The sequence below is a fragment of the Physcomitrium patens genome, chromosome 4 (genome assembly GCF_059467195.1).
Source record: "Physcomitrium patens ecotype Gransden chromosome 4, ASM5946719v1, whole genome shotgun sequence".
NCBI classification, from domain to species: domain Eukaryota; kingdom Viridiplantae; phylum Streptophyta; class Bryopsida; order Funariales; family Funariaceae; genus Physcomitrium; species Physcomitrium patens.
The window spans coordinates 8,442,356-8,458,206 of NC_143413.1; the positions used below are offsets into that span (position 1 = coordinate 8,442,356).

The 15,851-nt window shown below is 36.6% G+C and overlaps 2 protein-coding genes across 6 annotated transcripts; one reads left to right on the forward strand and one right to left on the reverse strand.

Moving 5' to 3' along the window:
• The first annotated feature begins 966 nt into the window (after window positions 1-966).
• On the forward strand, window positions 967-3,470 carry LOC112281476 (thylakoid lumenal 19 kDa protein, chloroplastic). The gene is made up of 2 exons (XM_024518049.3): window positions 967-1,436; window positions 2,425-3,470. Exons 1-2 carry the CDS (start codon window positions 1,038-1,040, stop codon window positions 2,845-2,847), a joined length of 822 nt encoding a protein of 273 aa, XP_024373817.1. The 5' UTR covers window positions 967-1,037; the 3' UTR covers window positions 2,848-3,470.
• A 4,517-nt stretch (window positions 3,471-7,987) lies between these two features.
• Window positions 7,988-12,126, reverse strand: LOC112281737 (serine hydroxymethyltransferase 4). 5 transcript variants are annotated; one of them, XM_024518577.3, is made up of 4 exons: window positions 11,986-12,126; window positions 11,245-11,337; window positions 8,563-10,492; window positions 7,988-8,289 (listed from the first exon to the last, which is right to left on the reverse strand). In XM_024518577.3, the coding sequence occupies exons 1-3, from the start codon at window positions 12,100-12,102 to the stop codon at window positions 8,705-8,707; spliced, it is 1,998 nt and encodes a 665-aa protein (XP_024374345.2). In that variant the 5' UTR covers window positions 12,103-12,126; the 3' UTR covers window positions 7,988-8,289; window positions 8,563-8,704. The 5 variants fall into 5 exon arrangements, with proteins under 5 accessions (XP_024374345.2, XP_024374346.1, XP_090105778.1 ...); XM_024518578.3 differs by having other exon boundaries at window positions 11,981-12,053; XM_090249652.1 differs by lacking the exon at window positions 11,245-11,337.
• Between the last annotated feature and the right edge of the window lie 3,725 nt (window positions 12,127-15,851).

The following is a 15,851-nucleotide window of genomic DNA, read 5'->3' on the forward strand; positions in this document are numbered from 1 at the left end:
TAAATTATTCATACAAGTTATAAAAAAAGGTGACTCATTGTACTTAGAGGCAAAGGTTGAATTGTACACACTTTGCTTCTATAACTTCAACCCTTAGCTGCCTTCTTCCCACTATCTAGACCTTCAAGTCCATCTTTCAATTTCACCTATTGGATGGTAGAATAGAAGTTAATATGGGAGATAAAGGTTGAGAATAGAAAGAATTGTGGGAATAAGGACAAAGGAACAATAATGGTTTGGATAGTTTATATTTCTTTAACATTCTCACATATATATATATATATATATATATATCTATATATAAAATTATATAAAAAAATAATTTAATTTTAATTTAAAAAATAATTAATAAGAATATTTTTTATTGACATCTTAGTATGTATATATGAATATATTCTTGTTTCTAAAAGAAATATATATATATATATATATATATATATAAAGTTATGTATATATTTATTTTAATTATATTATTATTTTAATATTAAAAAACGGTAGAAATGGTGACATTAGCAATGCCCTATGTACATAAACAATTCTACAGACATCATAGTTAGAAAAAGCTCAATTCTTATTCAAATTTAAATTTACCTTACTTGTTAGAATGCAAAAATTTAATAATCCATAGTACAATAAATTCTATTAAAAAAGGTGGCCACTTTCAATTCTCCCTCCTTCCCTCCCTCCATTTAGGCTGCCTATCACCAAGATTTATCTCAATAATAGGGTGTGAAATATTTCCTTGGAGAAAGGCAAATGGGGGGAAGGGGTTCAAGTTTCCCCATTCATTCATTCATTCGTTGGGGTTGGGGCCCAGCTTATCCACATTCGGGGCTGCAGCGTAGCCTTTCCACCCTTGCGCTCTTCGTCGCCCATTGGCCGCCAGCATCTCCACGCCCCCGCGCAACCCCGCGTCGGATTTTTTCACTTGGGTCCTCGTCCTGCTTCGCAATCTCATCACCCATCTCTCCCTTCATCCTACATCCTGGTGGATTTTCCTGTATTTTGCGTTTTGAGGTGAATCGCAGTTTTTGGTAATGGCAATGGCGCTCGCTGTGGCAACCGGCATGTCCTCCGTCGTTGGCAAGAGAGTGATGGGCACCAGCCTTGTCGCTGGAGTCCATCACTCGTCGGTGCCCCAAAGTGCCACTTCACTCGCTGCGGCCAAAGGGCGGAAGAATTTGGTGTGCGTGGCATCGATGCGAGAGGAGGAAGTGGAGAAGACGAAGGATTGGGTGAGGAGTGGAGCCGTCGCGCTTGGTGCTGCAGCGATGGTGCTGCTGTCGAATGGAGCCACCGGTTTGGCTATGGCGGACGAGGGTGACGCTCCGTTCCAGACGTACTATGGCACTGCGGCTAGTGCTTCCAGCTACGGTGGATACGGTGGCAATGCCAACAAGAAGGATAGCGCCGAGTACATTTTCGATGTCCCTCAGGTAACCCTCTTGCCGTCCTGATCTGTATCTGAGTTTGGATTTCGCATTGGAGACGAGCAAAGTTGTCAGAGCGAGTTTTTCTTTAATGATGCAGTTTTGTATCAACACCTCGTTGTCTTCGATTAGGTTTGGAATTATGGATGGAAGCAGTGAGGCCAAGTATTTATTTTGCATCATCACTCGCAGCACCGACAGTTTATCAATTGCCGGATGTCACACATGGGTCTTCATGCGAGCGATATACGATTGTGATTGACGTCCTAGAATGCCAAAGTGTGATGTAGTATCTAGAGAGCACGAACCGGTTTTGAAGTGATATCGTTGTATGTATAGTCGACTGTCAACTGGGCTGGGAGTATTAGCAGTTCCGAAAACAACCGAACCTAGATTATACCTGTTTAAAATAGTCTTTTCGTTTTGGGCATGGTAAGAGGAGAAGAGTTTGATCTTATGCATCCAAGTCTCTTAAGCGACCTTGAAGATACCCATGTATCGCAAGGCATGGACAAACAGACTGGAAACCTTACCAGTTGGTCAGACAATGTGTTTCCACAGCATTGCGTTCCTGTGGCTGCATGTCAAGGTATTCCAAATACTAACGTCGGCAGCGATATCGGATTAGAAAGTTGCCCAATACGTCAAAATGGTTTACCCTCTTTTCGGCTTGGTCCTGCATCGGACGCAGCCTGGTCTTTTAAGTGCAAATTCGAGAACCATGACTATAAGTCTGCATCTGTCTACTCCAATGTATTTAGTTAACCTGTGGCTCTCTGGTGGTAAAAACTACAATGAGATTTCATGTACATTCCCAGATTTTATGAGGCAAAAGTGTACATACCCTCACAATCACAGCCTTCGGGGCTTAAGCGTCATGCTCTGATTCTATGAGCGCAATACAGTGAGTTCTCATTGGGATTTCATTCAAGATCATTGACAACGAGGAGCCTGATGAGATCGGCGTGGTGATGATTTTTATTTTATTTTCCAGGGCTGGAAGGAGCGCCAGATTTCGAAAGTAGAGAAAGGCACAAATGGAACGGACGCAGAGTTCTACAACCCCAGGAGAAAAGACGAGAAGGTGTACCTGACCTATCTCTCTGGATTCAGGAAGTTGGGACCTCGAGACAACGTGCTCAACAACCTGGCTTTGTCGGATGTGAACTTGCAGGATATTCTCGGATCAGCAGAGGAGGTCAAATCCGATGACCTAGTTCAGAATGGACAGCTCTACTACGTGTTTGAGATTGACAGCCCCGTCGCTCATGAACTGATCAAGGTCACCTGTGCAAAGAACAAGCTGTACACGCAATTCGTGAAAGCACCCGTATCCGACTGGGCTCGGGACAACGTCATGCTCAGGAAAGTGCATGATTCTTTCACGACCATTGGCGATGCTTCCCCTGTACAGTAGACCTAACCTGGTGTCTGCACTGTGGGGATGGAGCTGTATTTCTAATGTATTCAGTACCGCCCGGGCACGAGTTCAGAGCACGCGGAGCCTATTTGAGCCTTTTAGTTGGAGAGTAGAGAGGAGCGGGGAGCTGTATAGGGAGATGAAGACACTCTAATAGTCTCTCAAGATCAATATTGATATGTAGCATCATTGTTGTTACCTTGTAAGTACAGAAAGCAGAAGCATTATGCCGGCTCGTGTTCTTCAAAGCTCTTCAACGTATCCTAGAGAATCCTGCCTGCTAAGTATGCTTTGGCTGATATCGCGTGGCTGATACCGCCTCTGCAATGCTCTGCACTTTAGGACCATCACCTGGTGTCACAAGTAAGTGGCGATTGTTTCAGGAAAGTCAATGATGGCCTGTTATTCTACCAATCCTCTGTTTTTTCTGTGGTTATGACGTAGTTCGAGGCATGTATAGCCTAGTTGAGGTGACGAGGCCAGCGTAAACAGTGCTGTTCATGGGTAATCTGGCCTAGACAGCACTTGAGCCAGAGCTTAAATCAGCATCCTCACAGCCTTCCCCTGAACGGCTGCTTGATTTACAACCTTAGAATTCAAGTACCGGAGTTGTTTGGATACATATGTTCTCTTGGATATGACGACAGCAGTGCTTGTGGGAAAGAAGAGACCAGGCAATGAGAACATTGAACTATATGCTTTTGCTTCTTCTGCTGGTTGTGAGGGTACGTGACTGCCAGTTTTAGGTGCCAAAAGTCATATTTGTTTAGTAATTTTAGTTACACAACTTCCACTAAGTATTTGAGATCAAATCACTTGCTGATGATAAAAGAAAAACTAGGTAACCGATTGAAACTAAATCTCCCATTCAATTGTTAGATGAGAACTACTGTGTGCGAAGATAATGCGTGATCTAATCTTTGACAAAGGATATGGTTGTCAACTAAGATGGCCACAAAGCAAGACAATCTTTAATTGAAACATGCATGCAAAATCTTGGAGCAAGAAGACGTGTATACAAGTACATGTAAAAAAATACATTAAAAACTGAATTGATATGGGTTTTAGAAGGTCACATATGATCATTAGCTCTAAAATACACTAGGCATCTTTGCATTGGACTAATATTGGAGTCCCTGTATTGTAATACTATTATCATGCAATCCCCAAAACTCCTTGCGATTATAGCCACCATGTAATTAGCACACACCCTTGTCCAAACTATCCAAATTGAGGTTCAAATCTAAAAAACACCATAACTAATTCCAACAACCTACTTTCTTGAAACAAATTAGTGGAGCTTAAACTTCATATGATTTTCTACTCTCAAAAAAGAAAAAAATGATAAAAATACCACAGTTTGATATTTCATGTAGAATGATTGAAACAACCAAAAGCCATTTTAGCTTGTAAAGAGCTTTTGAGGTTAAATAAATTAGTAAAGAAAATAAAGATATTTATAAGTAGCCAATGCACAAACAAATAATGATAGAATCTATGAGCTTGTGTAATAGAATATCCAAGATGAATTATTATAAATACAAGTCTTAAGAGATGTAATTGCATGTAAATACTTTGAACATAAATTATATTTTTTAAAACTTAGAGTCATTTTCTTCTCTCTCTATACACATAAATACATTATATACATGCATATATTATCTTTAAATTCATTGATATATTTTAATAGGTAAAAATATCATAGTTTGTAATGGTTAATTAGATAAATTTTGTACCATATAAATTTTTCTTTGATTTTTAAAGTTTTTATATGTATGTTAGATTAAAAATAGTATATATTTTTTAGATTTAAAATAATACAATTTCATCAACATTTATAGATTGGTGTTGATTTAGTAAATATAATTTAACTGATGTAATGTTATAAAGTTTTTATAAAAAATTCAATAAAAAAGATTACAATTGTTAATGTGTAGTTTTAATTTGACTCATGGAATATATATATATATATATATATATATATTTATTTATTTATTTATTTATATGAATTTAAAGATTTGATTATAGAAGTTATCTTTTAACAACTAAATTATTTTAATAAAATTTTAATTATCTTAGTTATAATTTTTGTAACTACTACATATAAATCTATTTTAATTTTTAAATTAAAAGAAAAGTAATTATAAAGTTTTTATATTTTCGATATATTTAACAATTTTTCAAATCAATATTAAAAATTAGTATACTATTTTGAAACTATATCTGAATATTAATATTTTTAACTTGTAACATTTAGACTTCAATTCTTTCACATGTAAATATACTTTTGTATAATTCAAAACTTACAATTTATAAAGCTACAAAGAGTATTATAAATCATCAATAAATTTTACAAATACTTTTTTGATCAATTTATCTATTATATATATACATGATCCAAAATACATTGATTAAATATTATAAAATTATTTTTCTGTATATATATATATATATATATATATATATATATATAAGTTTTTATTATTGTTGTAAAAATCTTAGTATGTATTTTGGATTTATGTGGATTTGATGTTTTTATAACATGTTACCAAATCTTAGCAAGTGAGTGTTTTAAGTTGCAAAGAGAAGAAATTGAGAAAATAAACTTAGTCAGTTGAAAATTTAATGATGTGCTTCATACCAGTGGTATCTAGCATCTTTACTTTATACAAATAAAAACAATTATATACATGTTTTAACGATAAGAAAAAGTCTTAAGTTAATGTTGAATCCATGTGGTTGGTGCAAACTCTAAGAGTTAGTTATCATGTTGCATTACTGCCTACCACCACACACTATAGGTTATCATTATGCACCATTTAAACACAACTCTAGCCTTCTTCTTTGCCATGCCTACCATCTCTTACACCAATCCCATCTTCTGCATCAACAGCAAAGTAAGTTTTCATAAATAATTTTATTTAAACTATAACTTGTTTTTTTTAATCAATAAATTACTTAGAAAAATATTATATTGAATAAATTCATCATTTAGAATAATACATGATTTTTAGATTTGTTATCAAGTTTTACACACTGCAAAAAAAATCAATGAATCTTCAAAAAATGGAACTTAAAAAATGCGTAACATATCATTTCCAATACCATCAATGCATTTGATATGATTTTTATGTTTTAGGGAATGACGTCTTCGTTTGAAGCAGTGAATTAATTCAACATTTCACTACCAACCAATCAAAATTAAAATATCCAACAAATAAATAAGTACAACGTGTCATGCTGACATTTTCATTTTCTAACATGGTAGCAGCAGGTAAACAGATATCGAAGATATACCAATCTGATCAGTCGTTTCGGCGAATCTTACGGAACTTAATTTTGGAGACGTTTGCGGAATAAGACTTGTCTGCTCACACATTACAAATTGCACTAATGCATCTCTGGCACTACGAGTTTCAAGTGTACGACGTGGAATCCTCGTCTATGGGTGACAGATACATGAGACCTATTCTACAGTAGAACCTGTCTAATTGCATAGAGCTGGGACACGGAGGCGGTTCTGCATTTAATCAGGTAATGCATTAACAACACAGGTTATGCATTAACTATTAACTACAGGCCCGACATCGGCCCGGCGGATTCTCATGCATTCAGAGAGGTGATGCATTTACACAGTATGAAATTGAACAGTTTCTACTGTATAAGCAGTTAAGACGTCTGTTGATAAAAAATGAGAAATAAAAAAACAAAACTTCGAAGGCAATCGTACCTAATTTACTGCAGTCGAATCTGATGCGAACGAAGCTTCAAATCGATTGCTAGTGAAGTGGACTGAACCTTGATGAAGCGTCAATTGTCATGGATTAACTGACAGCAAATGAGATACTCTAATCGATGTCGATAACTGAAACTGAAATATATTGGAGGTTTACGGAGGTGTATCTTGCTTGATATTCACTAGCTACAGAATAGTTAAGTGAGATAAGCACCTTACAAACCTTCAAGTCTTGAGAATTCTAGCATCCGCCCTGCGTTATCACCAGGGACGAAAGAATGAGTAAACCCCCTGCAGATGATCTTTCTCGCTGGACTGTACCCACAACCGTCTTCTCACAAACGACCCCGGCAAAGAACTGGGAACCATAGATCACTACCCAAGTGATCAGTCCCGCGACTCACTCAGGGATGTGAAGCATATCTCAGTCAGACTCAGCGCTCCAGCGACACACCTTGGCCGTGACACCAGAAAACGACACCGGCTGTTTTGTCAGCGACGCTGACTCAAAACTTGACAGAGAAAGGCAATCCACCCACTGTCACAAGAAATGTGTTGTAAAGAAGACTTGACAGGGGGACCAGTTGTATCGTGAGGTTCCACAAAACATCTATTCAGTGGATGCTTTTCCGTTCGGACTGGTTGAGGAGAGGAAGTGAGATAGCAACAGCCTACATGGATTTGTTCCATGGATTCGATTCGAGTGTGTATCTGCAACTTCCAGTTTGAGAAACTTTCGATGGGATTAGTACCTGGGTGTTTATCGATCACTTTTTACTTGGTTTGGAGAAAAGTCGCACATGACGCTTAAGCATCCAACAGTTTCAATTTTAGTTTTAAATTAAAAAATAATTGGTAAAAAACTATTCTAAAACGCTCACAAGGACGAAATTGGTGACTGACCAGCCACTGTCCAACACAGCAATTGCAGCGTCTTCGACAGTTCATTTCTCCATCTTCGCATGGGAGAACGACTTATCCCTCGGATCGTGAACCGGCTATAGCCTGTCCGACCATTTTCCCAACAATAATCCGAGGATTATGATTCTTGCACACCTTGACCCTCACTCCATCCCGGGGAAAACGAAAATCTGCAGAGAAAATGCCGTACCTACAGAAAACATGGGCTTATATTAAACCAAACAATACTGCACGCAGATCGACAACATCAAAAACACCGACGTGATACATGATGGATGAACTATGAGTAAGCATTTCCAAAGATGATGCACGCTTAGGTACAATTCTTTTACATGAGATGATAACTCACATTTCAGTCCAATATTCATCGATCTTAAACTGTCAATGTGCTTAAGCTTAATCGGAATTTTAAATTTACTGCACGCTCCATGGAAGCACGAGTGTTGTGAATGGGATTCACAGTGAAGAAGGTACCCAGTATGACTTAAAAATTATTTGTATTGAAGGAACTTTGCCTGCATCTATTACATGTTTGTCATGTAAAATCATCACATGCTAGTCTCATTAAACATTGGAGTATAAATTCACCGATTAACAGCGAATGGTACATGGTTCATTTGAATATTGATCCTGCTATGTACATATCGTCCACCTGTTTGTCATTCGTTTCTTTTTGAAAAGTTCTGCATTTGGTAATCTCTATGAAGTAAGTTCAACTTTCACTGGAGCTACAACAACGCGAAGGTCGTGCTTTCACTGGGGCGACTCATTCTCACCTGAAACTGCACATGCCACAAACTATGAGTATCCAGTGTTTAACAACAGTGTTTACCACATCCTAATTTCCGACAAATCCACACCATACTTCAACATAAGGATGCAGATGATAGAATTTCATGAATGGTATCAACTTGCGCAATCTCTTCTATGCTTTGGATAAACTTCATAAATACAGGTGTCAAGGTTCTAGCATATTTGTTTACAACATGTGCTTCTGCGATGTTTAAATCTACCGAACCAGTAGCGACAAAAGGAAGGAAAAAAATCTCACTCACCTGATGATGCTAAGCTGCAGATATTCACCCATAAGCCTTTAAAAAGCAATATGGATATGGGATGTGCCGGTTATAACATAGATCTTCATCTGTGTAATCTCTAACATTGAATAACCTTATAAGCTACAAACTCTGTCGTACTTCAACAGGGTACATCAAATCCAGGCATTTCAAATGCGGTAGCGAACTCCTCAACCTTGGCCCTCAGAGCCTGCACGTCAGAATTGCTTCCCAGGTTGCGCTGCTGCTTCGGATTCTCCTTGTGCAGAGCTGTTGTGATTTGGACAGCCCGATGAAGCAAATCTGCGATAATATCGAAATCCCCTTCGTTACATCCTCGTGATGTCATTGCTGGAGTTCCAATCCGTACACCACCAGGCTGAAATGAGCTGCTGTCACCATAAACGGCACTCTTGTTCACCGTTATGTGACACGCTTCACAAACTTCTTCGAACAGACTGCTCGGGATGGCAAATGGACGAAGGTCCCATAGCATCAGATGATTGTCTGTCCCGTCTGTTACCAGCTTACACCCTCGACGCTTTAACCCTTCAGCAAGTGACTGAGCATTCTTAATCACTTGTTGAATATACGCCTTGTATTCTGCAGACGCAGCTTGCTTAAGAGCTGCAGCTAAGGCTGCTATGTGATTGTTGTGCGGGCCACCTTGTAACGTAGGGTGCACTGCAATGTTGATTTCCTTCTCAAAATTATACTGCCCATCGGCTGGCCTGCTGGCTGACTTCAATCCCTTCCGAAAAAATATCATGCCACCGCGAGGTCCACGAAGTGACTTGTGCGTTGTAGTAGTGACCACGTCACAGTAGTCAAACGGGCTTAAACACTCTTGCGCTGCAACGAGACCGCTGATGTGAGCCATATCACACATAAGAACGGCACCGATCTTGTCGGCAACCTGGCGAAATCGGGAGTAATTCCACTCCCTAGGATATGAGCTTCCTCCACATATAAGGATTTTGGGACGATATAGTAGCGCAATTTCCTCCACTTTATCATAGTCAATAAGTCCTGTTTCGGGGTGAACCTTGAATGGCAAAGTCTGGAAATATATAGAGGCAGCAGGGATTTTCTTGCCGCTCTGTGTGTGATAACCATGACTAACATGGCCCCCGGATAGGACATCCAAACCCATAATTCGATCATTTGGCTGCAACAATGCAGTGTAAACAGCAAAATTGGCAGAAGAGCATGAATATGGCTGGACATTTACCCCCCATCTCTCATTGTCCAGATGAAAAGCTGCAAGCGCCCTAGAAATGCAAAGGGACTCAATCTGATCAATGTATTCATTACCCTTGTAGTACCTGGAACCAGGGAGTCCCTCCGAATACTTGTTTGTGAGGTGACTTCCGAGAGCTTCAAACACAGCCAGTGAAGTAAAATTTTCAGATGCAACCAGCTCTATACCTTTCCATTGCCGACTCTTCTCCTTCTCCATAATCTTCCACAGATCTGGATCAACCTCAGCAAGTGGTCTATTTCCCCAATCCCTCACTGCTCGTTTCCGAGATTCATTATCATGAGTCTGATAACTGTTGTGGTTAACTACCACTCTTGGAGACATGTTAGACGGATAGTTCAAAACTGGCTTGGAAATCCCGTTCTGATGGTGATCCGATGAAACAACAGCCCGGAAAGCACCATGAGACATTTGATGAACAACTGGTTGCGATCCGCGAGACGAATGATGGTACGTAAGTTGAGATTGCTGTCCACAAGATGCAGAATTATTTCGCCCAGCCATACTTGCAGGAAGTGTCGGAGTCCGAAATTGACCACTGAGTAAAGCAGAGCTCTTCCTTTTCAGTCCTTGAGTGCTCCCAAGAGGAGAGAACCCACCTGACGCACCAGTCTTGTGCCGGAGAAGTTGTGCACTGTCCCTGGAGGTGATTTGCATGGCCGTCTCTACCTGCACATGTATCATTCACCCAAACAATCAGAGCATGCTCTATCCAAACCTGAGCGCTTTTTGCAACATGTATTTCACAATCCTTGAAGGAGAAAGTGAATTCAAAACCTAAACCACACGTCATTCACATTTAGCAGAACTCTTAAACGCATCATAATCTCTGAAAAGACGGAAGAACATTGCAATGACATGATTTACCACAATGGACGCTTACAATGTGTTTCTATGTTTTTACCAAATCCCTGTAATCGACTCTCGGACCCGCTGTAGGCTTGTCCGAGGGAAAGAATTGATAGCAAAGGACAATCAAACAACGTGCTTCAGGCGACTTGGTGTGAAGGTCCGCGATTATTTCCACATACTATGGACTTAATTCTTCTGCCAACTCAGTACTCCTCATTTCTTCGAATAAGACTGGACACAACTCAAAATGACACATGAACAAGGCCATGTCCTTGCACATGAAGATATGAAGTAAAGCATTTCAAGAAGACTGTAATCATATTTCAAGCGTTGTACTATCATTTCATTCCAGACTACAACTTAACCTTATACCATAATCATGCACCAAGTTAGTTTTGTTTAATTCTTTACATAACTCTACCTGCAGGAAGAGACGGTCATGCAAGATGCTTCAAGAGATGATCTGCCACCTCTTGCACCCTCTTGCATAACCATCCCTCCCTGTTGACAATCATGTAAGGCAATGACGCATTAAACGATGAGTCTGATTCTAAGTATCAGGTTCAAACCTGAATAGCATCACTCAAAGAACTTCCCCTCGACAGAGCTGGCAGAGTGCTGTGAACTTGGCCTCCAGCACTCATCTGCTGTTGCACAGATTGCTGCATCATTTGAACAAACCCCAAAGATAAACTTGGCTTCATCTCCACATCATCCATATTCGTTGAAGAGCGCGACAGTCCTAACAAGAGAACACAACTACAGTATTCCTGCTACACAGTCTTTTCGAAATAATGAAAGACGTTTGACTATGGAACAACTGTACTAAATTGCTGGACATATCCTGGAGGTCAAGTGAGGAAGCAATGCAGCAAGGAAAACGAACCTCTAGGGAAAGAAATTTTTTATTAAAAAAAAATAACCAAAATAATGACAAAAATACTCAAATTATCAATGAATAACAAAACTATGGAAAGAGAATTAAGAACAGATCTTCACTAAAACTCCGAAAACGACCAAAACTCAAGACCCTCTAAAACAAACCCTACCTACCGTAATTGCTTCAAAACACTATCTCCTCTTCGCTGGTTATTCGAGAAATCTCTACAAATAGACCAGCACACAACAAGCCCTCACTCACGCAAACTGAATCAAAGAAAAGATTAAAGAAGAAATTAAAAAGAGCTCTCAAGAAACTCTATCAGAAATCGTTTACATTCAGGTTTCAAGCTCAGTTGTGATAATTAGCAGACAAAAGGAGAGACTGAAGAGATCATGCAACTACAATGGGACGATGGAGAGTACCGAACTCGGGTTATTTGAAGTTGCACCGACGACGCTGGCTGCGTGGACTCACGGAGCATGGTGCGAGCTTCATAACGCTTTTCGCTTTCAAAAGCAGGGTCCAGAATCCCGGCCAAATGCATGAATGTTCCCTATCTTCCCTCCGCACTCCCATGGCTGCGTTCCCCATGCGTTCCCATCGTTTATCCCATCCTTCGACAAGGGCCAATTCCTTCTTACATTCCCCTAGTACTTTCTACTTTTTATACGCCTTTTCACTTTCTTAGTGGAACCCTAGACAAATGCTTTCCGTAGTATGAACGTTGTCTGGAACCTTAGTTACTCTAAGTTAAACAAATCTGGTTTCACATTAGAATTTGAGGACTGCATTAGAGATGCTGTTTATAAGTCAGACTCATTTTAAAAGTAAGAATATACTCTAGCGTTCTTTCTCATTGTGAATAATTGGGTATCTTTTCAATTCTACTTTTATGCATTCTCTCAATACTTTAAATGTATTTGGGTTTTTTGTAATTAAATGACTTTGAATGTACGTTGGATGTACGTTGGATGGATGTTGGATGTTGGAGTTTGCACACTTACTTGATTATTAGTTTAGCATTGTTGTTTTATTAAATTTCCAAAATTATTGGGTTAGTTAGTAAACATCAGTGCATGATTCCTCTTTCATCATACTTTCAATAGTTGTATTTTGAATTATCATGTTAAGTTCTCCAAAAAACACATTATGATTTTAATGATTAGTTATTTTAATTTCGAAAATATCATGTAAAATATTATTTAAAAATAAGATTGATTAGATATTTTAATTTTAATAAAAACTTTACTTTTAAATATAGATTCAAATCGTGTCTTACTAGAATTCTTATTAATAGTCATGAAAGAAAAAATTGTTCTCAAATAAACCAAAGTTGCAAGTATAACCATGCGTTATTAAATTATTCCCTTTATTATTGTGGTATTTAAGTATGCACCACTATTCATTTTTGGATGCACCACCGTTTAACAAGATAAGTAATACAAAAAAAATTCAAAGGAAATTAATAAGGTAATCAAAATTATACAAAATATTGCAATTTTTAAAATAATTTCCAAACATCCAAAACCTCAAAATACATGTTTTGTAATGTTAATTTTAATTTTAATAAAATCATAATACATATGTTAAGCTGTAAATAAATCATAATCTAATTTTTCATATTTCATTTTTTAAAAATAAAACTAATCAACACTGAGAGTAATAAACATTCTTCTGTACTTTCCAAGGATATTATTTTGGATGATATATTAAAACTTATTCATTAATTTAGTAAGCAATTTTATAAATGTTGAAATTTCACTTAAATCTGATGTAAAACATTTTATAAGTTATCCAAACATGTTATGCTTATAAATTATATTTTTAATTCAAACAGTTCTAATATTATTATGCTTATAAATACAATGTTGTTCAAATATTGTTGTTGTCAAATAGTATTTTAACAAGTTTTTGATGTGAAAAAATACTAGTATTTATATTAAATATATATATATATATATATATATCTTGTGTTATTGATATATTTTTAATATCGTAATTTTTCTCATATGTTTAAAGAAATTATAAAAAAAGGACATAGTATTATGTTCTTTTTTTCAAAGTAAACCAACAATAAATTCTTGCCCAAAATTTTATTTTTATTATAATTTTTTGAAAAATAATAATTAGTTGATAATTAATTGAATTAAGTACGTTAACAATATATATATATATATATATATATATATATATTACATTTTTGTTGAAAATGTTAACCTCAAAATCTATGAAATAAAATTTCACATGTCCTATAATGTTAAAAGTAATGAAACAAATGATACAATAATCCAAAAGAAAATAGTACTAAACCTAAGCTTCAATATCATATTTCATTCATAATCACATAGTCAAAAGCTTCAGGTAAGTAACCAATTACACACCCCCCCCCCCACATCACAAAATATTCAATCAACAAGAAATCTCTGAATAGTATGGTAAAATCATGGTTTTGTATATGATAGGGAGGACAATGCACTTACATACAAGCTTTTTTCTTTTGGTTAAATGCTGTGGATTTCAACAGCAATAGTCCCCTGTGCATATAAAAGTGTGTTGTTAACCTATTAATGTAAGAATCAGGGGATGCCTTTTCATTATAAACCATTAGTTTTGTTTGGATGGTACAAGAAGAGGGGCACCCGGGTCCATCCCCCCTGGGACACAATCAACCAAACCAGGGCGAGGTGCATGCACCTTGGACTTAGCTATGGGGAACGGGAACGGGCCGGGCGACCAAGCCAATACGCACTCCCCCTCATTCCTAAACACGGGTGCCACAGCTCTGCCCGGTGCATCCCCCCTGGCCACATCGGGGGACGGGTTGGAGGATCCACCGTGGCACCCGCATGTCCTGAATGTGGCCACGATGTCGACTCACACCACGTGCATGCATCTCCCGGAAGAACATTCTTCCGAAGGGGTTCACAGCGCGGAAAAATTCCTACGTGGACTGCTACGTCCAGGTACATGTAATTAGGTTTTTTTTTTTTATTATTTATTTATTTATTTTGTTGTTCCCTCTATTTATGTCTGTGAATTGTTCACGGTTTTAGGAGACAACGTTGAGTTACAAGAGTGCTGGTTGCTCTTGGTATCCATGTGCTTTTGGTTTCAACTTTTGCTTTAAAGTACTGTAATGCTTTCATCTCTCTCTCTCTGTATATATATATATATATATATACATACATATACATATGTATATTTTTCCCTTTTTTTTAATTGTGTGATGTCAGTTTTTAAGGAGATTCAATGCTAAGAATGGTATTATAGAATGATATTTCTTAAAAAATATTTTTTTCTGATTAATTTATATTCTTGTTTTTGCTTATTTTATTTTTAAAAACAAACATATATCAAACTGCAAATTAAAAAAAGTGGGTTCAAAAAATGGATATTAGATTGAACAATTGATAGTTCATGCAAAGGTGTTTTGAAAACATCAATGTAAATATGATCTTAAACAAATAAATTTATATTGATGAATTATTTATTGCACAGTTCAATACAATTTTTCATTTCTTAAGAATGTTGGAAGGAGAAAATTAAGAATAATTGGATCTTAAGGAACGGAATAAAAGAAAAAGTAAAGAAAGAGAAAAACAAATTAAGAATTGTGTAGTACTGCACAACTAAAATGGAAAGCATGGACAGGAAAAATAAATGTTCTCTTTAAAAGACTCCCATATCCACTTGTTTCTATTCTATTATATATCTTCTATTTATTAATTCAATTAACCTTTTAAGCTGAAAATTAAAAATTTAATTTGTAGCTGATTATTTTTAATTTATTTTTTTATTAAATTTCTGTATTTTGTTTTTAACTTTTTTAATTTTTATTTTTAGTTTTTTTGTTTGTACAGATTAATAGAGAATATCTTTGATAGATTATTTTTGATTTAAATTTTGACTTGTACACACGATATAGTTACAAATAGAGACAAACCAACATTAATATAAATAAACATATATCCTCCAAAACCTGTCTTTGCTTGAAGTAGCAACTTTTGCAACTTTACTTGCAACTACATTCTTACATTGCAAATATTATTAGTTCTCTATATGATTTGTATTTAATTTTTTTCATTTAAATTTTTTTTGAAGCATCTAAGTGTAACAAATTTCACACTTAATCTTCCTCAAAAAATCTTATTCACCAAAAAACAATTCTTTGTATGATAGAAACATATAACACAGACTTAAATTTTATCATCATAACCTATATTTTTAGAAATTTTATATTTTGTTAGAGTTTTTTATTTTTATTTATTTTCATGTTGATTTATAGCATCATAT